At 46.1% G+C, this 27544-nt stretch overlaps 5 protein-coding genes across 20 annotated transcripts in view; 3 read left to right on the top strand and 2 right to left on the bottom strand.

The window, feature by feature from the left end:
• neb (nebulin) overlaps nt 1-6519 on the top strand; it is a 41800-nt gene extending 35281 nt beyond the window's left edge. For 8 of the 15 annotated variants that reach the window (XM_049728511.1, XM_049728519.1, XM_049728527.1 and 5 more), the window contains 15 exons: nt 55-159; nt 339-443; nt 1051-1143; nt 1699-1791; nt 2097-2189; nt 2716-2808; nt 3298-3390; nt 3775-3867; nt 4210-4302; nt 4617-4724; nt 4829-5015; nt 5152-5244; nt 5478-5648; nt 5717-5820; nt 5897-6519. In XM_049728511.1, coding sequence (XP_049584468.1) covers nt 55-159; nt 339-443; nt 1051-1143; nt 1699-1791; nt 2097-2189; nt 2716-2808; nt 3298-3390; nt 3775-3867; nt 4210-4302; nt 4617-4724; nt 4829-5015; nt 5152-5244; nt 5478-5648; nt 5717-5820; nt 5897-6070 — 1698 coding nt within the window. In that variant the 3' untranslated portion in view covers nt 6071-6519. The remainder of the gene's footprint in view (nt 1-54; nt 160-338; nt 444-1050; nt 1144-1698; nt 1792-2096; nt 2190-2715; nt 2809-3297; nt 3391-3774; nt 3868-4209; nt 4303-4616; nt 4725-4828; nt 5016-5151; nt 5245-5477; nt 5649-5716; nt 5821-5896) is intronic. The other 7 variants (XM_049728514.1, XM_049728522.1, XM_049728528.1 and 4 more) reach the window with 7 other exon arrangements.
• A 156-nt stretch (nt 6520-6675) lies between these two features.
• On the bottom strand, nt 6676-13698 carry LOC125973890 (TBC1 domain family member 8). Its single transcript, XM_049728589.2, has 20 exons — nt 13190-13698; nt 12261-12371; nt 12072-12190; nt 11769-11997; nt 11435-11675; nt 11132-11339; nt 10858-11055; nt 10633-10782; nt 10400-10550; nt 10053-10267; nt 9862-9979; nt 9500-9785; nt 9233-9374; nt 8391-8489; nt 8260-8328; nt 7898-8156; nt 7693-7758; nt 7537-7623; nt 7347-7471; nt 6676-7258 (listed from the first exon to the last, which is right to left on the bottom strand). The coding sequence occupies exons 1-20, from the start codon at nt 13314-13316 to the stop codon at nt 6920-6922; spliced, it is 3339 nt and encodes a 1112-aa protein (XP_049584546.1). The 5' UTR covers nt 13317-13698; the 3' UTR covers nt 6676-6919.
• On the top strand, nt 9242-16193 carry pdcl3 (phosducin-like 3). The gene is made up of 7 exons (XM_049728659.1): nt 9242-9383; nt 14303-14366; nt 14557-14677; nt 14873-14963; nt 15141-15284; nt 15412-15620; nt 15724-16193. The coding sequence occupies exons 2-7, from the start codon at nt 14361-14363 to the stop codon at nt 15867-15869; spliced, it is 717 nt and encodes a 238-aa protein (XP_049584616.1). The 5' UTR covers nt 9242-9383; nt 14303-14360; the 3' UTR covers nt 15870-16193.
• Nucleotides 16191-17857, bottom strand: nms (neuromedin S). Of its 2 annotated transcripts, XM_049728664.2 has the most exons (7): nt 17204-17855; nt 17026-17072; nt 16879-16926; nt 16775-16804; nt 16579-16632; nt 16438-16512; nt 16191-16365 (listed from the first exon to the last, which is right to left on the bottom strand). In XM_049728664.2, exons 1-7 carry the CDS (start codon nt 17271-17273, stop codon nt 16357-16359), a joined length of 333 nt encoding a protein of 110 aa, XP_049584621.1. In that variant the 5' UTR covers nt 17274-17855; the 3' UTR covers nt 16191-16356. The 2 variants fall into 2 exon arrangements, with proteins under 2 accessions (XP_049584621.1, XP_068507694.1); XM_068651593.1 differs by having other exon boundaries at nt 16438-16632; nt 17204-17857.
• Nucleotides 17858-21027: 3170 nt separating this feature from the next.
• lonrf2 (LON peptidase N-terminal domain and ring finger 2) lies at nt 21028-27539 on the top strand. The gene is made up of 12 exons (XM_049728599.1): nt 21028-22378; nt 23941-24059; nt 24196-24318; nt 24392-24547; nt 24652-24865; nt 24943-25042; nt 25124-25238; nt 25350-25471; nt 25545-25731; nt 25804-25938; nt 26030-26179; nt 26295-27539. The coding sequence occupies exons 1-12, from the start codon at nt 21676-21678 to the stop codon at nt 26451-26453; spliced, it is 2283 nt and encodes a 760-aa protein (XP_049584556.1). The 5' UTR covers nt 21028-21675; the 3' UTR covers nt 26454-27539.
• The last annotated feature ends 5 nt before the right edge of the window (nt 27540-27544 follow it).

Genomic DNA, 27544 nt, shown 5'->3' on the forward strand with positions numbered 1-27544 from the left:
CCAGTTCTCGGTCTCAGGTCGCCGTTCCAACCCTGAATGCGGTTGTCCCTACAGATCAAGTACAAAGAGGAGGCGGAGAAGACCATGTCTCACTACGTCCCAGTTCTGGACACCCCTGAGATGCAGAGAGTCCGTGAGAACCAGAAGAACTTCAGCACTGTAAGTACAACGGTGGTTTGTGGTCGTGGTTCTCAAAATGTGGGGCGGGGGACCCTCGAGGGTCTGCGAGTTATGGCCGCATTTTCTATCTAATCTATATAAATACTTGTTATTTATATGAGACGTAAGAATGTTGTCTTTTGTTTTTTTTCTTTTAATTCTGTGTTTTCTTCCCGTAGCTTCAGTACCAGACTGACCTAAAACACATCATACAGGGCAAAGGGTCTGCTGTAATCACCCCTGAAATTCTTCGCGTTAAAGAAAATACAAAGAATTTCAGCTTGGTATCTACTCCACGATATATCATTTAACACCGACTCTTAACACCTTTTTTCTTCTTCTTCGTTCATCATCTTTAACCAGACCTTAATCTGTCATCCGTCCATGTCTTTTTCTTTTTTCAAAAATAATGACATCATTGTGTTAGCCATGCAACGCCGCTAACCCTTAGCTATTCTTGACGTGTGGTGATGGTGTTTATACGGCGGTACCTCGACTTACAAGTTTGATTTGTCCAAGCTTGGAACTCAAATTGTTTGTTTCTCTTTGAAATGAGCTAAAATGAAATTTAGACTCTCCAGATGCCAATTAAAGCTAGAAATGAAACTAAGACTGAATAATATTGAAGAAACATGTATGAGACTATAAATTAAAAATGCTCATAACTGAAATTTTGCAACACAAGGCTAAAAAAAAAAAAAAAAAATCGTAAGTCAAGGGACCTCTGCACATGTATTTGTTGTTTACAGAATGCAACTGTAAGGTAAGTCCTACAAAACTCGCAACACATGCTTGGAGCTGTCAAATCTGCTGTTGTATTCTGCTCCAAACAAAAAGAGCAGACCATTTATTGCTGCTTCTTTGGCTTCTCATCCATCCACCCATAAAAAGATTCAGTACAAAGAGGATGTGGGAGGCGGAACGGCTATGTCCGAAACCCCGGAGATGGAGAGAGTTAAACAAAACCAGAAGAACATTAGCACGGTATTCCACCTCCAGTTCTCCTCTGAGCCATCCCTCCATATTTCCCTCCAAATAAACAACGTTATGATTCCCTTGACTTTCATCTTAATCCAGAACCCCCTAAACTCGGGATTTCCTAAACTTGGTTTTCTTCCATTAACTGTTTGGTAATTGGTCCCTGGAATTCCCTTAATTGGTTCCTGGAACCGCATCCTGTCCCCCATTCCCCAAATACTTTGGTTAACTTGTGGAAACCAGTTGTTAGCTCGGGTTCTAAGAAGACTTTGTTGAAGATCTAAGGTCTAAGACTTTGGTGGTTTAAACTATAACGAGACATTGTGCCATTGGATCCTGGTCGGAGAGGATACGCATTGTTCTGGATGAAATGATTCCCAACTGGTTCACACAAGTCAATCGCCTCCAAGACTTTCCCTTGTGGTAACGATTAATCCAATCTAAACCCGGAATAATCAACTCCCAAAACAATCTGCAGTTGCCTGTGTTGAAATGATCCATAACGTTGTGAGTGAGGGTTCTCTTTGACTTTTGTACCTGTGACATTTTTGCAACGGGCAGATACAGTACAAGGATTCTCTGAGTCAAGGTACGGCCATACCAGATCTTCCCGAGGTGAAGCGGGTCCGAGAAACCCAGAAGAATATCAGCTCGGTAGAGGATCCCGTTTTATGACCCCCTCCCCTTTCCCTTGCCGTCCAATCATCACGATCCCTCGCAATCCTTTTACCTTCCCAACTCAGAAGTCCAGTACTTCACATCTTCCATTCTAACGATGATTCTTGTCCCATCACTCTCTTCTCTTAACTGCTGTTTGACTTTGTTTGGAATGGACTTAACATTTGCCGGTATTGTGTGGCCACACTGGCCCAAATCTCAGTATCAGTCCTTCTGAAGTCTTGGTTGGACATGTTTGTGAGGTCTGTCTTTGACTTTGTGTAACATTTTGCAATGGGCAGATACAGTACAAGGATTCTCTGAGTCAAGGTACGGCCATTCCAGATCTTCCCGAGGTGAAGCGGGTCCGAGAAACCCAGAAGAATATCAGCTCGGTAGAGGATTCCTTCTTATGACCCCCCCCTCCTCTTCCCTGCCGTCCAATCATCACAATCCCTCGCAATCCTCTTACTTTCCCAACTCAGAAGTCCAATACTTCACATCTTTCATCCTAACTGCGACTCTTTATCACTTCCTTCTCTTGACTGCTGTTTGACTTTGTTTGGAACGGACTTAACATTTGCTGGTATTGTGTGGCAACACTGGCCCAAATCTCAGCATCAGTCCTTCTGAAGTCTTAACTATTAATACCAAGAAGATGGAGCCTACCAGAGATTGGGTCTTACGCTCTTTATGGACCCAATATTTTTGTCCACGTTTCACAGTTTTGGCTGTTTTTTTTTTTGCATAAGATAACAACTTAAGTCATGTTTTCCCCGATCCATCAGATCTAAACATGAAATCATCAACCTGACCAATTCCAGCTTCCTGTATTGAAGTTGATACTAATTTAGCGAGTGAATGGTTGGACTTGGTTGTGAGGTCTGTCTTTGACTTTGTGTAACATTTTGCAACGGGCAGATTCAGTACAAGGATTCTCTGAGTCGAGCCACAGCCATACCAGACCTCCCCGAGGTGAAGCGGGTCCGAGAAACCCAGAAGAATATCAGCTCGGTAGAAGAAAGCTCTCCTTCCGTCCCCCTTCTCTTCCTTCCTTCCTTCACCCCCCTACAATCTTCTGACCTTTCCCAACTCAAACGTGCAGCACTTCACATCTTCCATCCTAACTCAAAGTCTCCCGTCATCCTCCTCCCTTGACTGATGTTGTCTGTTATTTGCATCTGTCTTCTCCAAAATATAATCCCTTCCATAATTTTCTCAAATAATCCGCCTGCTTGAAGTCTTTCAGCAAGATCCCGACCGATACTGTAAATAAAAGAACTGGTCATCATAACGTGTAAAACTGATGTCACGGGCTAATCTTTTTTTTAACTCTCTAACGTTCCAGTCCGAAACTTCGCAAGTTTAAATCTTTAAATTAAAAGTAGCACCGATGACCAAGGCGGGTTTGTACCCTGAAATCCCGGTGTCGGTCGGGCTCTAACCCTTGTAGACTACCTTGAGTCTCACCATCACGTTTGACTTTTTTGTCTCGTTCCAAAGCTGCAATACAAGGAAGACGTGGGACGAGGCACATCTGTGTCGGAGACGCCAGAGATGGAGCGCGTTAGACGCAATCAGCAAAATATTAGCACGGTACCCGGGAAAGCGTGAACCCTGACCTCCCCTCCCCCTGGCTCATCTCACTCCTCTTAAAAACCATCGTAACAACTCTCTCTCCAGTCTGACATTATAACCCCAGTGGGCTAACACGTGTCTTCATTTCACAGGATCTAAAAAAAATAAAATAAATCTTAACGTTTTATTGGTGCTGTGCTTTGCTATCGTTTCTAGAAATGTATTTTCTTGCTTGCTCTTTAGTTTCTTGGGTATATTAAATGCTGAGACTCCTTAAGGGGTGATTTATTTTTTTATTCATTTGTTGTGTACTTCTCTTTTTTTTTGGGCTGTGATTGTTGTCTTTTTTTTCATAACCTTTGTCTTTTTGACTGATTCCTCTTCTCTACCTTCTTGGATTAGATCAAATACAGGGACTCCCTGGATCGCGGCACGGCCATACCGGACCTGCCAGAAGTGAAGCGGGTCAAACAGACCCAGAGGCACATCAGCTCGGTAGTGGAACCCTCCCCTCTCAAAAGCGTGTTTGCTCCTAACAAGAGTGGACATTAGCGCCAGTTAGCTTTATCTGCCAATCTAACCACACCCTTGCTTTAACTACCCGAACCGTACTCACCTCTTGAACCCGCTAATCCATAAAAGTGGTGAGCAAGAGTTATAGATATTAAAATATAGGTTGAATATGGGCAATAATTTGCTCACCCCTGCTCTAATCAGTTTGTCAAGCTTTCTGCTGCTTGGTGAACCCTCCAAATGATCTGGAAGCTTCTCTGTTGTCTTGTGATGGTGCTGTTTTTTTTCCTGTCTGACCACCATCCCCCTTTTGCCACATTTCAGGTGTTGTATAAGGACAGCTCGGCCAAGGGAACCCCCGTGGTGTTCACACCGGAGATGGAGCGAGTCAAACGGAACCAAGAGAACATTAGCTCGGTACTTTTGAGAATCACAGCCGACTTCCGTGTTCTTCTTCTTCTCTGTTCGCAACTCTAACCCCTTTGTCTAACAAACGTCGTCCTGGGTCAAAGTTTTCTGACGAACATAACTAAACCTAATGTCCTGCAGCTGAACTTTCTGGGCTGCCCCTCTAACTATATTCATTCTTTCGTCTTATATCCCCCCCCCTAACATCTCTGGTCGCTCTTGTCTGTCAGTGTGTCCTGTCGCTATCCACTATGCTAGTGGCTACGCTAAACGTTGGCGTCGAAATTGGCCTCACCGGGTGTCCCTGCTTTTTTTCCTGACAGGTGCTGTATTCCGACAGCTTCCGCAAGCAGGTCCAGGGCAAGGCCGCCTTCGTTCTGGACACCCCGGAGATGAGACGTGTCAGGGAAACCCAGCGCATCATATCTGGAGTAAGCCATATCTCAAGTCCAAAAATTGGCAAATAAGTCTTGGCAACGAAGTCTGACTGGAGTCGTGACTTGAGAACCTTATCTGAACCTTATCTGCGCTTCAGGTGCGCTACCACGAGGCCTTTGAGAAGTCCAAGGGCAGCTTCACGCCTACCACCACCGACCTGATAACAGAGCGTGTGAAGAAGAACACCCAGGACTTTAGCGACATCACCTATCGTGGCATCCAGAGGCGCGTGGTCGAGATGGAAAGGAGGCGCGCCGTCGAGCATGACCAGGAGACCACCACCGGTAAGAATTGCTGGACACCTAGGACAGTACAGTTTAATTTGTTCTGGCACTAACATCAAATAAATTTCATAATTAATGCTTTCCAACTGGTTCCTCGGAAGTCGGCCCCTGATTTAGCTACCTTTCACCTCTTCAGATCTGCGAGTGTGGCGTACCAATCCTGGTTCCGTGTTTGACTATGATCCAGCTGAGGACAACATCCAGTCCAGGAGTCTGCACCTGATGTCTGGTAAGTTGTGGAATGGAGAACTAGATTCACCACATGTTAACTCCAGTGGTTGCGGAGTGGAATCAACCAAATGGTTCAGAGAGGACCAAGAACCATTGACCAGGGTTACCTCAAAGGACTAAAAGTCACTCCAGAGCACCTTCCTGATGATAAAAGCATTTTCCGACCAGATACCTTTTTGACCGATAGGAACGTAGCTCTTCAGTGTCTCTAATTCTCCCGTTCCACCTTAGTCCATGCCCAGCGCCGCAGTAAGGAGCACTCCCGCTCCACCAGCGCCCTGAGCGCCATGAGCGGCGGCGTGGCTGACGAGAAATCCGAGATTTCCCACGACCCGGAGCATCACTTGTCCCTCTACAGCAACGGATATGTCACCACCTCGGGATACGTCACCACTTCTATGGGTGAAGCTTAAATGAAAGACGGTTTGCCTGGTGATTCATGAACGTGACTTGATGTTGTTTCTTTGCAGGTTACCAACAAGCCAAGACCGTGGAACTGCAGCAGAGATCTTCGTCCGTGGCTACCCAGCAGACCACCGTTTCTTCCATCCCCTCACACCCCTCTACCACCGGGGTAGCTAACACTTCAGTTCGCCTTTACGTCCTCTAAAAGCCCAATTATGGTCTCTAACACTTTTACCCGGTTGCAGAAAACGGTGCGCGCCATGTACGACTACCTGGCGGCCGACAGCGATGAGGTTTCCTTCAAGGACGGCGACGTCATCGTCAACGTGCAGTCCATCGACGAGGGCTGGATGTACGGTACCGTGCAGCGCTCCGGCAAGACCGGTATGCTGCCTGCCAACTACGTGGAGGCCGTTTAAACAGAAAAACGCGTGTGGGGAAAAATGTGTGTTTGTGGAGTTTGTCACCCGTTTGTCAGTTTGTGTTGCCTGTCAATCCCAAAATTTGATTGGACTCGTTTGGAGATGACCTTCCTTCTCTCTCCCGTACAACCTGAACTATTACTGTGTATAAATCAAAAACGAACAAATAATATATATTGTCGGTGTTGTACGGAGCGAAACAATCGGCTAAGACTACTTCCTATACATTTAACAATGTCATGCACCTAGAGAAGTCCACGATCAAAGCACTCTTGAGTTGTAAGAGAAAATACTCGTGTTTCCCTCCATTAACTGACCACTAACTAGCCCACTAACTAGTACACTAGTAGAAAAGTACAAGTACTAGTTCAGTGTGTGTTTTGTTTTTGATGGCAAAGTGTAATCCTTCACCAGTAGCTATTAAAACCAACTTCCTGCAGTACTCACCCTGTCTTGGTTCCTTTTCATTCCAGGGTCATTTTTGAAGATAACAAAATATATTTCTCGAGAATAAAGTACTGCAGGTTTATTTAATATATTTTTTTAAATGTTACAAGAAAATATTACAAAAGCAATTACAACATAAAAATTAGAGACTCCAGTTGTCTGCAGATTAAATTTTATTTCAAAAGACAAATCCAGTGTTTTGCTTTCATGATAAAAGTTTTTGCACATTTTGGCTCTAGATTGAAAAAAAAAAAAAAGTGAGAAGGTGCATGCATTAAACACTCAAGTTAGAAAATATTTGTGTGGAAAAACATCGGAATTGACTCACAGTGAAAAACGGAAGGCGTGTCCGGTTAGTTGCGCTCAGTCTACTAGGTCGAACCAGAATGTCGGGTGGCCTTAGCGTTGGGCGTGCTGCAGGGCGAGCAGCGGCGCCCTCTGCTGGTACTGCTTCTCCTTGGCGGTGGCGATGCGGCTCGTCAGATCGCACGCCCTCTCCAAGAAGTTGACCAGCGTTTGCTCAGTCAGCAGAGATGCCAGAATTTGGGCCAGGCTGATGATCCACTCACTGTCTGGCGGCCCCGAAAGGTCCCGGTTCGGTCCCGGGGGCCTGGTAGTGGCCTCGCCAATTTGCAAGACGAGGCTTGTGACTTTGGCGATTGCCTGGAAGAGCTCGTTCTCCTCGGGGTCACCGTGGAACAGGCTGCACAGCGTCTTACAAAACTGGATGAACTCGTGCTGACAAGATGCAGTTCCATTATATCGTTTTTGAAGTCCTAGTTAAATCCTTTTCTTCTATCCAGAAGAATGAAATATTAAACTGTACCTGCTTCATGAGGGGGAGCGGCTGCTGGACATCCTTCTCCTTCTCTTTGGCCATGACTAAATCCCGCAGCATCAGCTTCAGCTGCTCCTGGTAGTCCTTGGCCTCCTCTTTCCCATCAGCCTTTTCTTTAGCAGAAACAACTCGGTAAGCAAGTGGAAAATCAAGTCCACATCTCCAGCTCCGTCCCTACCGGAAGCCACGCCCACGCGGAGAGGTCTGTCAGACGACACAGAAGGAATGTTCATCTCAGACGAGCGCTCCTCGCTGTCCGTCAGAGCTGCGGAAGGCAAGAGTGATGTCACCAACAAAGATGGCGGTGAATTTCAATGCTTCAGTCAAGACTCACCGGGTGGTAAGTGAAGACGGTAAAGTAGCTTCACCTTGTCGCTCAGCTCCCCGCAGTACAAAGTGTCTGAAACGGCAAACAGGAACATTTTTCAAGAAAAATGTTGCTGAGAAAAAAACTATTTTGATTGAATTAGTTGAGATAAAAGTTAATAAAGCAAAAAATAAAAAACATTTTAAATCAATAGTCGTCACACCCTACTCACCAAGCCAGAGGGCAAAGTCCCTGAATGAGAGCAGATGTTGTCTGTCCGAGTCCAACAAATTGAAGGTGCGGTGGGCCAGAGTGTCGCCATGGCAACCCCCCGCCGGCCAAGGGGTCAGCAGCCCGTACAGGCTCTTGAACTGCGGCAGGTCCAGTCGGTACTGGCGCTCCAAGTACGAGACGCCGCGCCGCCAAGACGCCGCCTCGGCCGCAGCCACCGCGCTGATGTCGCCCCAGTATAGGCTGATGAAATGTTCCGTCTGGGTGGAAGCAATACCGTTATAAGCTTAGAGAGAAAAATTGTTCAAGAACAATACCGATCTTTGTTTCTAAGGTAGAAGTAAAAAAAAATGTCCGATTTACCTTGAAGAGGTCATAGATGTCAGCCAGGTGTTCCGCAGAGATGGAAACATCTGGCGTCACCACTCTTAACTGAGAAAACACTCCTGTGAATTTGTCTTCTCATTAGCATGAACATTTTCATCATTCCTCACAGCGTTTTCTTTGGTTGTGTCCTCGTGTGCCTGCAGAACTTGAATTCTGTGTCGACAGCGAAGTCTCTCGATCTTCCTCACCGTCAAATCCCCGAACCTCTGACCCAGAACACACATTTATAGAATTTTATTTTGGGAGGAAAAAAAACAAATTATTCAGCTATTAGGTAGATGAAAGCTCCATCTATATTCCTTTTGCTTTTTTTTTTTTAATGACTATATCTGTCTATTTGTGACGCGTGTTAATGCGCGTGCCTCTGTGACGTCACTACGTACGCGGGTGCGCGCCGCTCGAACTGCGTGTGACCAAGGTAAGACACTTACGCCGCTCTCTCGACGATTAAAGTAATACAATTCAATATTACAGCAAATGGGTCGCGTTATGTTTATGAATACGTTGTTAGGTGATTTGGAAGCGTGTGTTGTCGCTCGGTGACATTTTGGGGCCCCGTTGTCCCTCGACGGACTGAGCTAAAGTTGCTAACACAGATTAGCGGCCATGTTTTTTATGACTTCCACGAGATCTCGCGAGTTCATCGCACTCGGGTGAGATGTAAGACCAAATTTGATTACATTAAAAATCATTTTAAAAAACGCAGCCCAGATGCTAGGTATTAACCTATTTAAAAATGTTTTTGAACCACTATCACTTTTTTAACAATCTGTTTTAAGTGGACTGGGCTTCTTGAGTAGGCTGGTGTCATTGTTGGTATTGATATTAGCAAACCCCAAAAAGAGGACGGCATACATGATCATTTTATATTTATACAACTTCTGACTAAATACATGACAACATAATTGTATTTGTATTCTCGCTCCTTTGTTAGCTGCTGGTGACTCACTTCATAGGCGTCAGTGATGAGCTGTGTTATGTTAGCTTGGCCCGCAGCGGGAGCATCCATCATGTTGTTGCCGCTGCCATTTGAAGGGGATTGAGAGAACTCACCAGGAGACGACTGGTCACTTCCAACATGCTCCAGAAAACTGCAACAGGTTAGTAGGTGACATTCATGTAACCGATTGATGCTAAGATGATGACGCAAACAAGTAGTTCATGGTCACTATCTGTACGGTTCGACCAACAAACAAACATCGATTCTCGGAAGTACCTTGCAAGGACCATAAGTGCATGTCCATCATCCACACGGGCGCAGAGGCTGGCAGCGTTGGCCTCCAACACGGCCAGAGCCAGCTGAAAGATGGCCTTGATGCCGTGGAAGAAGAACCAGTCCACCACGCACACAGCACTTTGGAAGGGCAGCACGCTGACAAAGATGGTCAGGAACCAGGACAGAGACACCGACGACAATGTGGAAAGGTCCGGAAAATGATCAGCCAGATCAGGGAGACGCTCGCTGATGAGCTGCTCGAACACCGACTGGTCCACCTGAGCACCTGCGCAGTGGAAAACGGACCAACGATGCGGACATTTCCCAGCACTAATGCAAATGTTAAATCCAAAGCCGCTTACCGATGACCCTCCTGTTGAAGTAGTCAGGAAGCATCCGCTCACAAATGGCCACCAACAGCCAGAAAGCTTCTTCTTCTTTGGCGTACAGCAGCAGCACGGATGCCAGGATGTTCATTGACTAGCATCAGAAGGTTATGTGTTAGCAAAGCAACTGCTGACAACAATTATGGACAGAAAGTAAGATGTCATACTTGACAGTATCCGATCTTCGGGTTACGGTGGGCGTAGGCGGTGAGTACGCGGCGGAGTGCCGCAATGCCGGTGGGGTTCTGGAAGGCAGGATGGTCCGGTAGGGAGCGGTGGAGGTCCCGCTCGATTTCGTCCGTGGTCAGGCTGCTCTGACCCATGGATGTCTGCACCAAAGCTGCGTAGTAGCCCGGGTCCGAATCCAAATCTGAGGTTGTGTCTGGGGGTTTAAAATAAATGCATTGGGCATGTTAAAATTTGAAATTGTAGGCAACTGCCTGAGCACTTTTCACTCCCTCTTGCTATATGTTAGCATAGCTAGCATTTTAGCATCTGTCGTTGCGCTTCTTACCCGAGAGCGTCATCCAGAGCTCGCCTCGAAGCGACTCGGGTATGCCCAGAGCAATCAGCCGCTGGAGCTTGTCGGTGCGAAACATGTGGACGCCACGGCCAAACTCGGCAAAGTGTTCCTCCCACATCTTCTCTTTCAGCACCTCCGTATGCTAAGCAAACCCATGAAAACGTACGACATCAATTGGATATGAGACGTGTTGCCATAGCGACATTTGTGCTGCTTTCGCTTACCTCGTTGTTGTTACTTCCTGGGGTGTTGTGATGGAAGGCAGTCATGAGAGCTTCGCTATTGACGGTATTCCGAAGCACCTGCTCCTCCAGCTCCTCTTCATCCGAGCACACCGTGTCGTAGTAGAAGGTGTAGTAAGGATTGAGGCAGCTCTGATGCAGGAACAACAACATAAGTTTCCCTGCGTCAACTCTAAATGTTGCTAAATAATTACTGAATTAGCATACCGAGGTCCTCTTGGCACGCCGGCTGGTGCGAAAGGCCGACTGCTTGAGGTGCAGCGAGCGCAGCCTGCAGTCCAGGCTCTCCACCAGTTCGTCGCGCTCCTGCAGCTCGATGAGTTGGAAGGCCTTCTTGGAGCGCACGCTCACAATCACCGGGTTGGGAAGCGTGCATGTGCTCTCCGCCTTCTCCACTGACAGCACCTGGCAGCACGTCAGCGCTTCAGCACGACTTAGCAGCGGCTATCGATACCCGTGACGGGCGAGCTGACATCTTCACCTCCGTGAGGGGTATGAGGAGAATGCATTGGCCCTCCTCTCGGCTGGAGAAGCCCAAGTAGTTGTCGGTGGTGTAGAGCGTGCCGGCCGTGTGGCAGCGGGCGTGCGGCGTCCACACGGCGCACGACGCCACCTCGTGGAGCCTCTCGCTGCGGGGGAGGCGGAACAGGGCCAGAACGTACTCTCGCAACGCCTGCTCCTCCAGAACCCTGAATGGAAGATCACATGGGGGTCAAAGTCTCAAGAAGCCATGTCATGTGGAGCAGCTTGAAGAAGAAGAATTTATCAAACGAGCAAGTCTGACCTTTTGGTGATGCGAGCCGGCTGCTGCAGCACCCGGTCCAGCTCCAGGCCTTCACTGTCCAGCAAGCGACGCAGGGCGATGTCGGCCAGCTGGCCCACCACCCCAAAAGCCTCGTCCAAGTTGAGGAACATGGAGAAGTCCCGTTGCCGTTGCCTGGTGCTCACCCGGATGCCCTCTGTCATGAATCCGCCGGAGACCCGCTCCAGCCGAATCACCTCCGCCCAGGGAATGACAAACTTGACTGAGAAAGGAGGCCACGGGAAACAAAAGGCAACGCATAGATGGCTTTGATTATAATCACGCATTTATTAAAAACAAATCAAATCATGGGTACCTTCTTTGCCTAGCAGGAATGAGTAGAAGGCCAGGTGGTTGATGCTGAGGTAGAGCAGGCCCTGGCGCGGCACACGCCCCTTCCACGTGCAGCACGAGTAGAAGGTGACCAGTTTCTCCGACGACGGCAGTCTAAAGTGGCGCTCGAACTTCAGCAGAGCCTCGCGAAACTTCTCCGGGTCGTCCTCCTGGGCAGCTTGGCGACCGCGCGACTCCTCCGCGATCAGGCCCTGACACACGTATGTCGTATGTGGCTTTTTCTTTGGACTCTGGATTCGTGGTTGACCTGGGTTTTGTCTCCCACCTTGACTTTTCCTCGGACAAAACTGGCTCCGTCCTCTTTGTTCTCAAAGACGGACAGCGAGTGCAGCAGGTTGTGTGCCAGCCAATCCCAGTGCTTGTTCACTTCCTCCATGGTGGCTCCTGCAAAGACGGACAACAAAAATATAAAACGTACACAACCAAATCATCAATATGTGTTGTATGGATTTACCGCCAGCGATGATCCAACTAATCTGCGAGCCCGGGATCTGGAGGAGGATTCGGAAGGGTGTCACCCTGGCATTGGAGTCCAGCACCGTGTCTAGCGCCCCCACCAGGAGGCCTGCACACAACACAACACCTTTTGACCATACGTAGGCTTAAGATTGCACAAGTTACTAATGTTCGTCGGGTGTATACAAACTTAAAGTGCTTTAACTTTTTTTGTTGTGCTAAATTTTCTTCATTTTTAAGCACTCACATGGAGAAAAAAAATGTGATCTTGTTGTTTTAGACTCTGGAGTCATTTTAACTGTCCAAGTTGAGCCGCTTGAAGGCGTGATGCCGTAGCCTGGCAACATGCACAAAGGCTTCTGAGGGAAGGGAAACATTCCAGAATGTTTTCCCTGCCCCAGCCAGTGGCCACCCATCAAGTGTAAATCATGAAAAAAAAAATGTGAGTGAGCTCTTCTGTATTGTGATCTCAAAATATGAACAGCTGGCTGATTTACACTGAGAGAAACTATGATGTTAAAGTCTAAAGATAAGCAGAGCTGCAGTGTTAACAGAGGTGAGCATGAGGTCACTTCTAATAAGCAGCCAATATTCAAATGTTGAATGAGCATGATTTAAGGTGCTTGATAAATTAAAGTGAGTTGAAGGAACTTTAAAAATTTGCAAAGGGTTAATTATTGTCTGGAAGTGACACTAAATCCACAGTCAGGCAATAATTACAAGAAGCACGGCTGAAATTTGACTCATTGGGTCAATCATACGCCAAGTTTGCAGCCCTTTAAAAGTAACATTTAAATTGGATTCAAGTCGACTTCTTAATATTTTTGGGGGATTTTCAAGTGCAGGATTTTTGTTTTCAAGAGCGCATCGACCCACCCACTCCCCACCCTCACGCCCTCCTTGCCCGGTATCTCGACTTCTACCGACCGCTGATTTTCCCGGCGGGTTCCCCGCGGCCTCTCCTTCTCTGCAGCAGGAAGAAGTCGTTGCTCCGCTCGGTGACCCACAGCTTCAGCGCGTTTTTCAGAGCCACTTCCTCCGGGTTCAGCCACATTTCTCAGCAGGGTGGGATCACCGGAGGGGAGGACTGGGAAGTCCACCCCGCCGGTCTACAGCGGCGAATAAGCGGCTGGCTTCATTGCTTGCCACGCGAGGTTCGAACTTCGAACAATGACGTTAGACTTGCTCAAGTCGAGCGAAACTCAACAGCTGGACACGCCGATCCAAGATTGTTTCTTAGGTTCTCGGGCAAGATGTGTCACTCCGTTCCTCTCTTCAGAAAGCGCCGTCGTCTGAATAATTTATGAGTGACGTCATTTAATAAAAATCCGTACCCTTGCGTTTACAGCATTTATATTTTTACTCCACGTCAGGGATAGAGTCAGGACAAAAGAACTAGCCGAAAGAGGATGAAGATGAGCGCTTGTGATTGTACTTTCCCTACTTCCCCATTTGAGCCGCTCTCACTGTACTTCCGCAAAGGAATATTTGCTCTCCTTTGATTGGATTTTCCAGTGTCACATGCCCAATCGCTGGCCGTGTCTGGTAGTCACACAAATGCATTATCACAATATTCACTTTGTGTGTTTTTGGGGGGATTAAAACGTTCTTATTATTATTTTAATATTTCGTGTAAATAACATTCTTAATAATTCAGCAAAAAGTATTATTGTGTTTATTTTGCGACCTATATAATATTAACTATATATATATAGGATGAAGCATGTGGCACATGTCCAATGACGTTTTCAGCTGCCACAAATGGAATGCCAGGCTGCCATGCCTTATATGGACGTGTTTAGGGCTAAAGCGGAAATTGGTACTACGTTTATTATTGTCCCCTGAAAGTTTACTTTATTTAACTACAAATTTGAACACATTTAAACTTTCCAATCAATACTAAAAAGGCAAAAAGTGTGTTTAGGAGAAACATGTATTACTTAAGTTTAGTTTAAGTCGAATGATAAGGAATATTGACAGTCTTGGAAAAAAATTAGTTTTTTGTTTCTGACCGGATTCCTTTTGTCGTCTCTCTTTCAGTTTCCGGTCATGCCAAGAGGAGTGGTGTGATTATTTAAGAAAACTTCAGCGTGCCAAAATGCAGGTTAGAACATTTAAGTTAACACTTTAAGGCGTTAATGTAAATTGAACTAGTAGTAGTTGTCACGTGTAGCGTTTTCTCAAATTTAGTTTAGCGTGTTGCTTCAGCAATACTGTGTGTTTTCTTGTAAACAACTCAATCGGCGTCCTTTGGCACTTATGGGGTCGAAATGTACTATTTGTTCGTCTCACAGGACCCCAACGAGGACACCGAGTGGAATGACATTTTGAGGAAAAAAGGGATACTTCCACCGAAAGAAGTCCCGAAAGATGACGAGGAGGAGGAAGAATTAGCTCGCCAGCAGCAGTCTGTCGGTAAAGAATTTTGTTCTAAAGAATCGTTTATCAACTCATTTTAGCAGGAAAAATACTTTAGTGGAGACGTGATTTAAATTTGCACTGCTTCTTGTAGCCTGCAGGTGGCGACAGGTTACAAATATCATTTTTGGAATTTTTATTTATTATTTTTACAAAGATATTTTAAAAACACCTGTCTCCTGGTGTGCGCAGTGAAAACATACGAAAGCATGACGCTGGAGGAGCTGGAGGAGAATGAAGACGAATTTGAAGAGGACGACGAAGCCGCCATTGAAATGTACAGGTGAGGCCATCCCAAATTCTTACAATGTAAATATGAACTAGTCACAATGCATACATTTAAACTATTTACCAATGTTATTAGATTATTATGTTGTTTCATATATTACAGCTATGGCAGTTGCAAGTAACGAATGGTTTGCTATATGCCATTTGTGTGAATGTGTGCACGCGTGTATAGACAAAAGCGTCTGGCCGAGTGGAAGTCCTCACAGATGAAGAACATATTTGGAGAACTGACAGAAATCTCTGGTCAGGATTATGTCCAAGAGGTGAATAAGGCGGGAGAAGGCATCTGGGTGGTGCTGCATCTCTACAAGCAGGGGTAAGTAGTAATTGTGCGGACTTTTGACAAGTATCCCAGTTAATTTGTTTTTAATTTGAAAAGAAAAATGCTCTGGTCCTGTCACCACTGTCCAACATGAAATGCTAATCGTCTTGTTTTTGGCCAGCATCCCCCTATGCGCCCTGATCAACCAGCACCTGAGCGTGCTGGCTCGCAAGTTCCCTCAGACAAAGTTCCTCAAGTCCATCTCCACCACCTGCATCGCCAACTACCCCGACAGAAACCTGCCCACCATTTTTGTCTACTGCGAGGGCAACATGAAGGCACAGTTTATAGGGCCACTAGTCTTCGGCGGCATGAACCTCACGGTAGAAGGTCAGTATGTGGACGCACCTATTGTTCCTTCTTCTATTTCAAAATATTATTTTATGAATTGAATACTTCATCTTTGCATCACTCGGTCTGTGTTTGCTCTCAGAGCTCGAGTGGAGGCTGTCCGAATGCGGCGCCGTCAAGACGGATCTGGAGGAGAACCCCCACAAGCAGATCCGCGATGAGATGATGTCCTCCATCAGGTGCTCTCTCCCCACGCGTAACCACAGCGACGACTCGGACGAAGATTGACACCTCCACCGCCCACCCTTTTTTTAAATTAACACATTTCATACCTTATTTAAGTCGTCTGCTGAAACCTCCGCCGGCCGGGTTAACGATCATGTGCTCGGTCAAATCGGCAACTATCTTTTTACCTATGTTGACTTACAAGGATTTTTTTTTTATCAATACATTTCAATAGTGTCAAAAACTACCCGGTCCGCTCGAGTGTAATTAAAGAAAATACATTGGCAGGTTGTTAAACTTGTCATCAATTTGAAATGAGCCAACCTCCACCAGGGAAACAATCATGCATGTAAGCCTTTGCGTTGAAATAAAAGCCAAAGTCAGTCATAGTGCGAGTATTTAATGTGCAACACGTCTGAGTCACGTTCACAAGCATCAAGCGTGCTGTCATTTCACCCGGAACACCGCGTCCGCACTCTGACATCCGCAGATGACCGCTCCCCTTTTTTTGAGCTTTGTTTTGTCAAGCGTAATGTCGCGGCGACCGCTCTCAAATATTCTGCGTGAGGCAAAAGCAAGAGAGACATGGTTAGTTTGTAACACAAAGTGCTAAGTAGACATTTTGTCTTACCAGGAGCACCACCGTCTTCTTCCTCCGTTGAGACAGTTTGGGTGAAAGTCGCATCAGAGGGTGAACAGAGTCGGACTGCGGGAGAAAATGCGACCAATTATCGATAATTACAACATCAGGTTCTAATTCCGGTCCACTCACCATGTTCTCCTCCGAGTCAGCAGAGGTTCTTGCTTTTGAATAATGAAACAGGAACTGGGGAAGAGAAGTTTTTTTTTTTTTAATTAAGTGACTAAAGCCAGTTAGTCTCAGCAACTTAGCGTAGACCCACAAGACGTCGTCTTGGTTTGATTTCCACGTGAGTAACGAAGCAGGATATCAAAATGAAAGAACTTACCCGTTTGAAAAGATTCTGCGCTTGCTGCTGCTGCTGCGAACAAATGTAATTCATATTAGTTTGTTGAAGTTACCAACACACATTAGCCAACGCGTCCGACCAACCTCGCTGTCGTCTCGCCACGATAGTTGAGCGGGTTCGTCTTCTCGAACCTACAACCAAACCGCAAGTCAATTTCATGTCATGGTTAAAGAAGAAGAAATGAACCAGAAAGCAAAAATAAGACGACATCAATATTGAGCAATTATCACCGTTCTGAACAGAAGTCCATCTTCCAATCTCTGGTAACGACTAGCGTCTGAATGAAAAGCACACGTCACCACATATTCAAACCGAAATACGCATCGTTATTATTTTTTTAATCCTTACTGCAAAATGAAAGCCAACTTTGACCAGCTGAATCCTCAAACCCCAAAAATACCAACTTACCTGTGGATTGCCAGCATCCGCAGCAAAACAAACAAAAAAGTGCAAGCTGTGTCATGTACGGAACGTTCATGTCGCCAAACTAAAAGTCCTTCTTTCCGTCCCTTCGCTTTGCTTTTCCAAACTTCTCCGTCTGATGGGTGCGATCTCCTCTGGGTTCTCTCGCGTGTGTGTGTGCGCATGCATGTGTGTGGGTCCTCCTCCTCCTCCCTTTAAGATACTCCGTGATCTTCCCTCTATGATGACGAGATGAGCGGCCACGCCTCTTTCTGGGAAATTAAGATGATCCATTGACGACATTTGATCTGGATTGACGTCACAAGGTAAAAAGTGTGTGTGTGTCACCCATGGCAATCACACAAATCACACACACGTGCCTCCTGAATTTCATGTCGAGTAAACTAAATATTTTGAAAATATTCCCCCAGAATACAACGCCTTCAAAACAAAATGGCCGACCGCGATTTTTTAACACTCCAAGTGACCTTGAACAAACTTTGCAATTATTACAATTACCAACAAGGGTCCACCTTCTCCGTCATGGCGCAAAGGTCGCACTTTTGTCGTCATTGTCAGGACAAACCCAATTAAGCGCCTTAATGCCAGCGTTCCATCTGGCTAAGTACGCCTTTGTCTCCGCTTCACCACGCCAAAACGTATACGTTGTGTTGGCGCACAAGCAATTAAGCGGCGCTTGAATCGAGAACGTGGCAAACGACGACAAAAACGGGATTAGTGAAGTCGAGCGAGGCCTTCCATCACATTATTGCAAGTGCCAATCAATAGCGCCATGTTTTTATGGCGGGAAAATGTAATCATGGACATGCCTAGACATGTTTTAACAACCTCATAATTACGATACTTTCTCGCTGTACGAATTTGAGATTCAAGATGTCGCCCGCTTGTGATTCAAATGCTAAATTCCAATACAACAGGGACGCTAACTTTTCATGTTTTACTCCCATTAATGGCGGCGTGTTCTGTTAAAGTTCCTCATTGATAACCGAAAATGGCAGCCGGGAAAAATACCAATCGATGGCTGTGGTTTTTTTGTTTTTAAGCGCTCCCGCGTGACGGAAAGGCGACCAAGTGCGCTGACTTATGGTCTTAATAAGCCAGAGGGCATCGACGTGTGGCTAACATCAGAGCTTGATGGACGTCGTAAAAAATACTCGGTGACCCTGAGAGCTTTGCCACAAAAGCTTCGATAAAGGGGCCCTTTTTCAAAGTCAATCATCAAATTGAGAATTAGCTTTATGCAATTTATATGTCTTTTATTACTTGTTTCATTTTTGACACGCGGGCTGCGTTTTTGTTGGTCTAATTTTTGCCAGTTTTTTTTTTAGGGTGGTTGAATGCGTCATGTTAATTTTTTGACATACGTCTTCTTGTTTATGTCTCATTTTTGATACATACGTAGCTCATCTTTTTTTTATTTAGATTTTAAATTTTGATATCACTTGTGTTAACTTCTTGCTCTAAATGATAAGTGTTCATACTCTTATCAGTTTACTATGCAGTATATGAAGTCCTGAATCAAAGCAAATTGTATTAGGCTCTTCTCATAAAGTTTTGTTTTGATCACAAAAACACTTTTTTTATTACACCAACAAACTTTTCTTGGCACTAAACGAAATATTGCACGTTTGTATTGCTCGCTTATCGAAATATTCGTTAGGCACGCCGGAAATGAAATGGTCAAGAGCGAGTCAGACTGAAAGATTCATTTTTTTCTCGGCTGCTGTAAAGGTCCTGTGCAACACGCTGGCCAATTAAAGAATTTTGCTGGGAACAGGCGTCCTCACCGCATGACAGGCGGCGTGAACGGATGACATGTGGGAGATTGCATGGCTGGCTGTGAAGGCCTTTTATACATCTCAAAGGTCGAGAGGACAACTCACTCCATTTTGTAATTGTACAGGCCATTGCAGTACTTTGTCTGTCTTTATGGAAGAAATTAGAAACCAAAAATAACCCCAAGCACTCAAGTAAATGAATGATGCTGCATTAGTATGGTTATTCTTAGTGAATGTTTGTTAATGTGCAAGTATAAAAGTAGCAGTAGTGTCTGTAAAACAAAAAAGAGGAAAAATGTAAAAACAAGAGCTTACACTGCCATCTAGCGGTGGTTGTGTTAACTGTAAAAACATTTTCAGGCCCGTCAAATTTCAGGTGTTAAATTTTGAAATGTGGAAAAATTTGGAAATGTGTATAGTTTTGGGAAAGATAAAGTATTGGAAGGTAAAATGTTTTCAAGGCCATAAAATATTGGGAGGCACAAAATTTTAGATTTGTAAAACAGAGAGATAAAATAGTGAAAGTGTTGTGAGGCAAAGCATTTTCAAAACCACCAAATTCTGGAAGGTGAATAATTTTTAATAAACAATATGTTTGAGTTAACTGAAATAATCCACAGCGACACGTGACTGCGAATCCATTCAGAGAAAACACATGCACCTCACCAGCTTTTCACAAACACACACACACACACACACACACACACATACACACACCTATCAACTATCTCCATGGGGAGTTGAGTCATGAGAGTGCAGTCAACACGTGCATACACACACACATGTGTATGTGCGCACACACACAAAGCTATAATGGAAGATGTAAAGAAAAAAAGGCTACCTATCATTTAATTTCTTTTTCATCATTTCAACCTGCTTAATTACCGCAAATAATTTCACAAAGTATAACAGAGATTATGTAGTTGCACAAGTTGGCACACCCACTTATTACAAGGGATGTGGCTGTGTTCACAAGAGTCAGCCATTTAAAGTGCCCCTGATTAACCCCAAACAGAGTTCAGATATTCTCGTGGGGTTTTCTTAAAATGTTTGTGATCACATTGCAATGAGCTTCCGAAGCATTGAAAATGAGGTGAGGACAGTTTTCATCGGGTGGAGAGAAAATGGTACATTACCAAGAACTGGACGTCCCTCCAAAATTGATGAAAAGAGTGTGTGTGTGTGTGTGTGGGGGGGGGGGGGGGGGGTAGTGAGGCTGCCAACCCGAACAATGACTGATCGGCACCAATCTCCGGTAAGTACTGAGTACAAGCAACCATAGTCTCTCATCTTCTGCGTGTTGACCCCAATTGACCCCCATTTAACACGAATTTGAACGCTCAAACACAGTCCCAGACATAGGGTGTGTAGACTTGTGCAAATCAAAAAGATTTCATTTTTATGTTTTTGTTTTTTTTAAATATCTACTGCACACAATTTACATAGAATTTTAATATCCACTGCACGTTGTGTGCTGAAGAAACGTTTTTTTTGATGGATTTAAAATTTTGTAGGCTTTTGTTGTTTTTTAAATTGTGCAAGGAGGCGGTGATGTTTTTTTTTAAGTGTGAAGGGGGGCGGTTATACTGGGCTCGGGTCAGGGTTAGTTAATGTTCACGTAACATGTTTTTTTAGTTACACAATGACATACGAAGTTACAAAAATTGGGTCGCTGTTTGTCATATAACTTCGCGTATACAACATGGTCCAGAAAAGAAAGTGCACTTGTAACGCAGCTTATATAAAAGCGTTACATAAAACAATGCAGCATTGAGAGCGCTGAGTGTCGTCATTTTAGGTGATCATAACACAATCATTTTTTATGATGAAACGTTAATGCCCTCGCGTGAATATGATGTGTGATACATATCTATAAATAATGTATGCACGTATGGGTAATCGTGATATTCATACAGTGGCGAGAGCTGTGTTATACAATAACACAAGCACGTTATATAAGTGAGACGTGCAGCCGGCCAATGAGGGAGCTACCTTCGCGTCACGTGGTTCATTTAGGCGAATGGGACCATGGCAAATTGCTGCGAGAAGCAAACGAGCACTGAGCTTCTTCTCGTCTGGGTCGACGTCGAAAGCAGTCTGGGCTGGGCTAACTTATCTGTGGAAAGTCGACCAGAAAAACAGCGACTTTTAGCTATTTTGTTTAATTTTCTTTTCCATTTGAGGAGGACGTCTTGATAACTTTCAAGTCGCGTTGACGTTCGAGACTTCGGATTTGTTAGTGGACGTCGCGTGCGAGTTGGATTGGAGCTGCTCGGTTGACATTTGCTCGCTGTTAGCATGTTGCTAACATGGCTCTTGTATTAACAATAACAACAACCGGGGTGACATTTAAATGTTAATATTTTTAACGGTACCCCATTATAAGTTATTGTCAAACTTGACTTAGTTTTTTTCCTGACGCTGCTGCGTTCGGTGGATATTATTTTAAGCTTCTTATTCGCTAAACCTCCCCCGGCTTCTTTTACTCGTTGAAAAAATGGGGACGTAAGAATTTGGTGTGTTGAATCCAGCATGAATCCGAATTCACTTCCAATGGCAAGTACACGACCATATTCGGGTGTTCGGTTGGACATCGTGAAGATGCGATTACTCCTATAACGCGTAGTTTTTTTTATTAATTGAAAATAGGTAAATAGTCTTTATTTTTTTATATTAATCATGGAGATCGAGATGCCGATGCACCCCCTCACCCACCCGTCTGCCCTGGGCATCTGCCCCGAGATGCTGGAAGTGGCAGGGGAGGCCATTCGCGCCGGAGATTTCAACTTGGCCGCCGAGATCTACAGCTCGCAACTGGCCGATCTCCAACAACCCGACCGGGGCTTGTGCCTACGCAAGGCCGATTCGTTGGTGCGCGCCGGGCGAATTTCCGAGGCGCTGGACTCGTACTGCGTGGCGGCCAGCTTGGGAAAGCTGCGGCCGGAGGAGCTGCCACTTCTGGTGGAGAGCATTGCTCGGAGCCTCCGAGAGAAGGAGCCGGGCCTCCGGAGCACTGCTGGCAGGGATGAGGACGAAGACGCCGATGGGGGAAGCGTTGAGGACGACCCCCTGGACTTGTTCTCGTGCGGTTTGTGCCGATGCCTGCTCCACGAACCTTCCACAGTGGAGTGCGGGCACACCTTCTGCAGGCGCTGCCTGGAGCCCGACTCCGTAACGGACTGTATGCTCTGCAAGCGAGCCCTGGCCCGCAAGGACGGCCTGCCGAACGGCCGCCGGCTGGACGTGGTGCTCGGCGGCCTGCTTGAGAAACTCTTCGCCACCGAGAGCCGAGCACGCGGGCTGTGGATCGACGGCGAGGTGCTCTGGCAAAACCGGAACCTGACGGAGGCCCTGCAGAAATACGACGAGGCGGTGGCAATGGGTAAGGGAAAAGCCAAACTTTTTAAATCTTTCATTATTTGCAACAAGTGACCTACTTTCACCTCGCTCAATTCAGGGTGTCACCAGCTGGTGGCGCTAGTGAGCTTTGTCCACACGGGACGTGTTATATGACTGCCCCCCCATCATTACCTAACAAGCACACATTAAATCGACTTTATTGATAGTTTATCAAGTGGTTCTCATTCATAAAATACACCTCAATTAATATAAAAAGTCAGGAAAAACATTGCTGCATGTTGAAACGTTACTTAAATTCCATAACAGATGTATGACTGTGTTCAAATGCCAGTTCTATTTAATATTTACATTACTAGTGACCAAAAGTATTTCCTTAAATAATAGGTTTTATTGGTGATTCTTTTATTACAATATAATGTGATGCAGATCGTATAAAATCGTGTTATGTGACATTATTCTATTGCAAACAGTCAGCCGATTTTGTAGGAAAAACATACGCCTTCCAAATTAATGTATTCTCAAATCGATGAATGGAAATTTCTGTATGTATAGCACTTAAAACATAGATTCATAAAGTGTTATTCATCAGCATTTCTCAAAGAGAGTGCTTCACGTGATGGCCAAAATAGCGACTGGCAGTAAATACAAGCCAAAAGGAAGTCTGTGTAAAAAAAAAAGGAGTCACACTTATTAAATACACAGCCAGACGATTCGATTGCCTCGTTTCTGCGTAACTGGACCCCTCATATGTAAATGTTTCATAAGTGCTGGCACGTTGGGTAACATTCAGGTCACGCATCTGAAGATGATATATAACCAATGCATGATGCACGGCATGAGTCACACGTGGGCTGGCTCGAGTTCCCTTTGTCCAGGCGGAACAGAAAAAACACTGGATGTTCTGGTCCCACTGGATGGATGTGATTTGGACCGTAAAAGTTGACATCATCTTCAAAAATACACAACATGATTGTGGTGTCATGCAAATTCTTTGGACTTTTTATTCTCGTTTGCGTTTTTAGATTTCAAAAAACATCACCTTCAGTGAGTTCATCATACACATGTTCAATCGCTAGAAATTTTTTCACGCAGATTTAAAACGTCACGTCATGCCGGACTTCCAAATTCCCTTCCAAAATGACTGAAACCGTACGACGTGGCCAAATGGGCACGCGTGTGTTTACGACACGGATCGACTGTTTGTTTGCCTTGCTCCACGGTGGTGACTGGGAAGGAAGCAGTCAGGCTGGCCTTGGCGACGATTGCGGCAACATATGAGACGCCTCCTGTCGTTTTACTCGCGCCGCATGCCAGCCGCACACATTCGCCAAGGGGCAGGCTCCATTTTGAGGATTTCGGGAAGCTCTTCTGTGCTTCGCAGGAACCTCATTTAATTTTAAATCTCAAATTTGCTTTATTTCTCCACACACACCATACACCATACTTCAAGTTGTGTCAGGTTGGCTGCATTTATTCAGATGTTTCCCTGGCCATCCACGTGAGGCCTCCTCATGTCACGTTACATGCGCCAACTGGCCTACTTCTGCCTTCCACTTGACCCGACTCGCGTGTTTGTGTGTGCAGCGCCATCTTCAGGCCGCCTACTGTGCCAGCGGGCTGAACTGCACCTGGAGATGAACAACGCCAGTCAGGCGGTGCAGGACGCCAGCAGCTTGTGCCACATCAAACCTCTCTGGCCAAAGGTGAGAAGGACTGTGGCAAAATCCAGTCGTGCTGTTCTGGACATGAGAGCTTGACTTTTTTTTTTGGGTGGGGGTCAGCTTCATATGCAACACAACAAGACCTAAGTATCTCTTTGGTTTGTCTTTGCGCCTGTAGGCTCACTACCTGAAGGCCACCGCACTCAGCAAAGCATTGCGCAACGACGAGGCCCTGCAGGAGTACTTCCTGTGTGTGGCGCTCAAACCCAAATGGACCAAAGTCAGACTGGAGGCTCAGAAGGTAATCCCGGTGTTGCACCATCTTTTTGTCCGCCGGCAGCCGTACTAATTATTTTTTTTTTCCCCAAATGCAGATCCTGGCTGAGCTTTTCTCCTCCGTGTTTGAGAAGCAAGATATGCCCACTCCCCTGCACCCCCTCCAAGGTGGGGTGGCCTCACGCCCCATCAAACCCCCCGCACTGCTGAGAACCCTCAGGCCCCTTGCACAGAAGCCCACTTCATCATCAAAGGTGAAAAAAAAAAACATCCACATTTATCAGTTCTTGCATGTCTCTATTATTGATTCAAAACTGCGAATCCATCCTTCGTACTGATTATTTCTTTTTCTGTCCAGGACTCTGACTTGAGTGTGACAAAAAGCACCTCGCCGGACGAGTCGTCTTCCAGACCGTGGGAGTCGAGCCCAGCGCCGCCAGCCGATGGCAGCGGCACCAGCAGCAAGAGCCTGGCTGACATCCTGGCCTCGGTACCGACGCCAACCGCTGGCCTTAAGAGGAAGCCTAGTGACGACGGCTTCTTCAGCCCTCCTTCCAAGCTGCTCAAGCGTGGTAGGGACATCACAAAAATGCATTGAGATGTCTGGAAGGGGAGCTCCAGGTTTTAAAATGGCCGCCCACTTACGCAGATGACTCCAGCGATGTCAAGCCGGCGCCGGTGTGCGGGGGCAGAGTGGTTCCCACCCACTTGTTGGACAGCGGCGACATGGAGTGTTCACTCTGTATGAGGTGAGGGACTTGACAGCTTCATGCCGCAGAGGAGAAATTGACATGCGCACTTCGCTAAACGTCACGGTGATCGTCTTCCAGGCTGTTCTACGAGCCGGTGGCCACGCCCTGCGGACACACCTTCTGCCTCAAGTGTTTGGAGCGCTGCCTGGACCATAACCCCAACTGCCCTTTGTGCAAAGAGAACCTATCTGAGGTATGAGCCGTCTTTTTCAGAGGGCAGGGAAAATTTAACTTCGCCCCACAAAATTTAGGAGAGCTAACTATCATGCCTTATCGAAAACATTGTCGTACCTTGCCCCGCCAGTTTTTGTCCACCCGAGGCTACAACAAGACGCTGCTGATGGAGGAGGTGCTGCAGCGCTACCTGGCCAGCGAGTTAGCGGAGAGGAAGAAGATCCACGAGGAGGAGATGAAGGAGCTCTCCAAGTGAGTTTCACCCGCTGGAGATGTGCGCCTCTTACTGCGACCGCTCAATTTGCCCCAATTGCTCCCACTCTAGCCTGAACCAGGAAGTGCCCATCTTCGTGTGCACCATGGCCTTCCCCACCATCCCGTGTCCGCTGCACGTGTTTGAGCCGCGCTACCGCCTGATGATCCGCCGCTCCATGGAGACGGGCACCAAGCAGTTCGGCATGTGCATCGCCGACGAGCTCAAAGGCTTCGCCGACTACGGATGCATGCTGGAGGTCGGTCCCACCTCCGCTTATATCGCTCCCTGGTGTTCCAAAGTAATCTCAACGAGTTTGTCGTCTCTCCAGGTCCAAGATGTGAAGTTTTTCCCCGACGGACGCTCGGTGGTGGAGACCATCGGGGTGTCTCGCTTCAAAGTCTTAAGTCACGGCCAGAGAGACGGCTACCACACTGCCAAAATTGAGTACCTTGAAGACAAAAAGGTGGGGCTGCGTCTCAACAATCACCCCCCCCCTCCAAAAAAAAAAAAAAAAAAGTTTGATTGGAATTTGAATGTGGTGTGTTTCATCGCAGGTGGAAGGTGAGGAGCTGGGCGAACTGCTGAAGTTGCACGACGCCGTCTACGAGCTGGCCAACAGCTGGTTCACGTCGCTCAAAGACGACATGAAAACGCAGATCGTCAGTCACTTTGGACACCTGCCCGGCAAAGTCCCGGACCCCCAGGTGAGACCGCCAGCACGGCACTGAAAATAGCGATCCTAAATTTTTGTTTTTACTTTACGAGGCTCCTGTTTTTTTTGTTGTGGTTTGAATTTTTTCGTTTCGTGTCTTTGCGTAGTCAAGCGGCAGCGGCCCGGCGTGGTGCTGGTGGCTTCTGGCCGTGCTTCCGCTGGAGAACCGAGCCCAGCTCACCATCCTGTCCATGAGCGTTTTGAAGGACCGGCTGCTGGCCATCCGAAAGGTCCTCATCTTCGTCATGCGCAAGAGGCCACGGTGAGGACGGGCGGCCGCAACGGAGCCTCCGCAATATTTGTGCACAACCCAGTCAATCGAGTCACTTTTCTTTTTTTTTTTTCTAAATGTCCTTTGCGTGTTATTGTCGTCCAAATCCCGTTTGCCAATGTGCCGCCACCGCCGCAGCTTCTTCTGTTTCATGCTGTAACTATACGCCATATAAATATTCTTTTCAGTTCCAAATAGTCCTTACTTTGTCTTCTGCTCCTGGCCGTTTAGGCTGCAAACTAGCCTGGGGAACTAGCTAGCACACGGTATCTTCCGCTGCCCGTTTTGACAAGCTCAAGGCTACTTTGTGTTGTAGCTTAAGCAATACTTGGTATGAACCTCTTAGTTTAGGTCCTCTTTCGCCCGTTAAGGTGTAACTTCAGTCCATTTACTGAATAACTCTATCGCTATATAAGATAAGCACTCTTTTATCGCAACTGTACAGACAAAAAAAAAAAAAAACTTGGAATGTACATAATCGGCCTTGCTTGGCACATCACATATCATTGCTAGCTCTTGTTTTTCCTCCAACGGCGGCGGTGGCGGGTAATGCGTTTTGGCACCCCCTTCCTCTCATCTCTGGTATTGCAGTTCTACTGTTGATGCTTGAATGTGAGTTGTCAGTGTTCATGTAACACGGAGGCCTTTTTCCACATCTTTGCGTGTGCGTGGTACATTTACATACTGAGCGCGTGCGTGTGCAAAAGACTTCCTGAATGTGTTGGTAGCAGCATTTATTCATTATTATTTTTGAAACTCGAGAACACTTAAAAACGTGTCACTTTGCACTCGCTTGCTGTTTGATTGATGCCTGGAAATAAAAATTGTTGGTTATTTGAAACTAAAAAAAAAAAAAAAGTACAAGCAAGTGTGGTTTTAAATGACTAGAGAGAATGTTCCGGTGAAAAAGGCTAAATGTACCGTAGATGTGCTTTTTCTTCTTCTGTCCTTCCAAATGTTTGTGATCTCCTCCCTGTCTCTTTCATGGGCGAGATTCTCAACATGCTGCATTACCCTGCAATTATTTGTAAAGGGAGATCTTGTACTTATTTTTTATTGCAAATAAATGAAACCAAATCAAGATTT

The sequence above is a fragment of the Syngnathus scovelli genome, chromosome 8 (genome assembly GCF_024217435.2).
Source record: "Syngnathus scovelli strain Florida chromosome 8, RoL_Ssco_1.2, whole genome shotgun sequence".
Lineage (NCBI taxonomy): Eukaryota > Metazoa > Chordata > Actinopteri > Syngnathiformes > Syngnathidae > Syngnathus > Syngnathus scovelli.

What these genes read in the sequence shown, in the direction of transcription:
- pdcl3 (XM_049728659.1), top strand. An exon ending in TCGCCAGCAGCAGTCTGTCG is followed by an intron (nt 14,678 to 14,872) that starts GTAAAGAATTTT and finishes TGGTGTGCGCAG; the next exon opens with TGAAAACATACGAAAGCATG. An exon ending in GCCGCCATTGAAATGTACAG is followed by an intron (nt 14,964 to 15,140) that starts GTGAGGCCATCC and finishes ACGCGTGTATAG; the next exon opens with ACAAAAGCGTCTGGCCGAGT.
- lonrf2 (XM_049728599.1), top strand. Translation starts at nt 21,676, where the DNA reads ATGGAGATCGAGATGCCGATGCACCCCCTCACCCACCCGTCTGCCCTG. An exon ending in TCAAACCTCTCTGGCCAAAG is followed by an intron (nt 24,060 to 24,195) that starts GTGAGAAGGACT and finishes TTGCGCCTGTAG; the next exon opens with GCTCACTACCTGAAGGCCAC. An exon ending in AGCCCACTTCATCATCAAAG is followed by an intron (nt 24,548 to 24,651) that starts GTGAAAAAAAAA and finishes TTTTCTGTCCAG; the next exon opens with GACTCTGACTTGAGTGTGAC.
- LOC125973890 (XM_049728589.2), bottom strand. Translation starts at nt 13,316, where the DNA reads ATGTGGCTGAACCCGGAGGAAGTGGCTCTGAAAAACGCGCTGAAGCTG. An exon ending in TTGTCCGAGGAAAAGTCAAG is followed by an intron (nt 11,998 to 12,071) that starts GTGGGAGACAAA and finishes TACGTGTGTCAG; the next exon opens with GGCCTGATCGCGGAGGAGTC. An exon ending in TCCTCATACCCCTCACGGAG is followed by an intron (nt 11,056 to 11,131) that starts GTGAAGATGTCA and finishes ACGTGCTGCCAG; the next exon opens with GTGCTGTCAGTGGAGAAGGC.
- nms (XM_068651593.1), bottom strand. Translation starts at nt 17,273, where the DNA reads ATGAACGTTCCGTACATGACACAGCTTGCACTTTTTTGTTTGTTTTGC. An exon ending in CGTGGCGAGACGACAGCGAG is followed by an intron (nt 16,805 to 16,878) that starts GTTGGTCGGACG and finishes TGTTCGCAGCAG; the next exon opens with CAGCAGCAAGCGCAGAATCT. An exon ending in CGCAGAATCTTTTCAAACGG is followed by an intron (nt 16,633 to 16,774) that starts GTAAGTTCTTTC and finishes TCTCTTCCCCAG; the next exon opens with TTCCTGTTTCATTATTCAAA.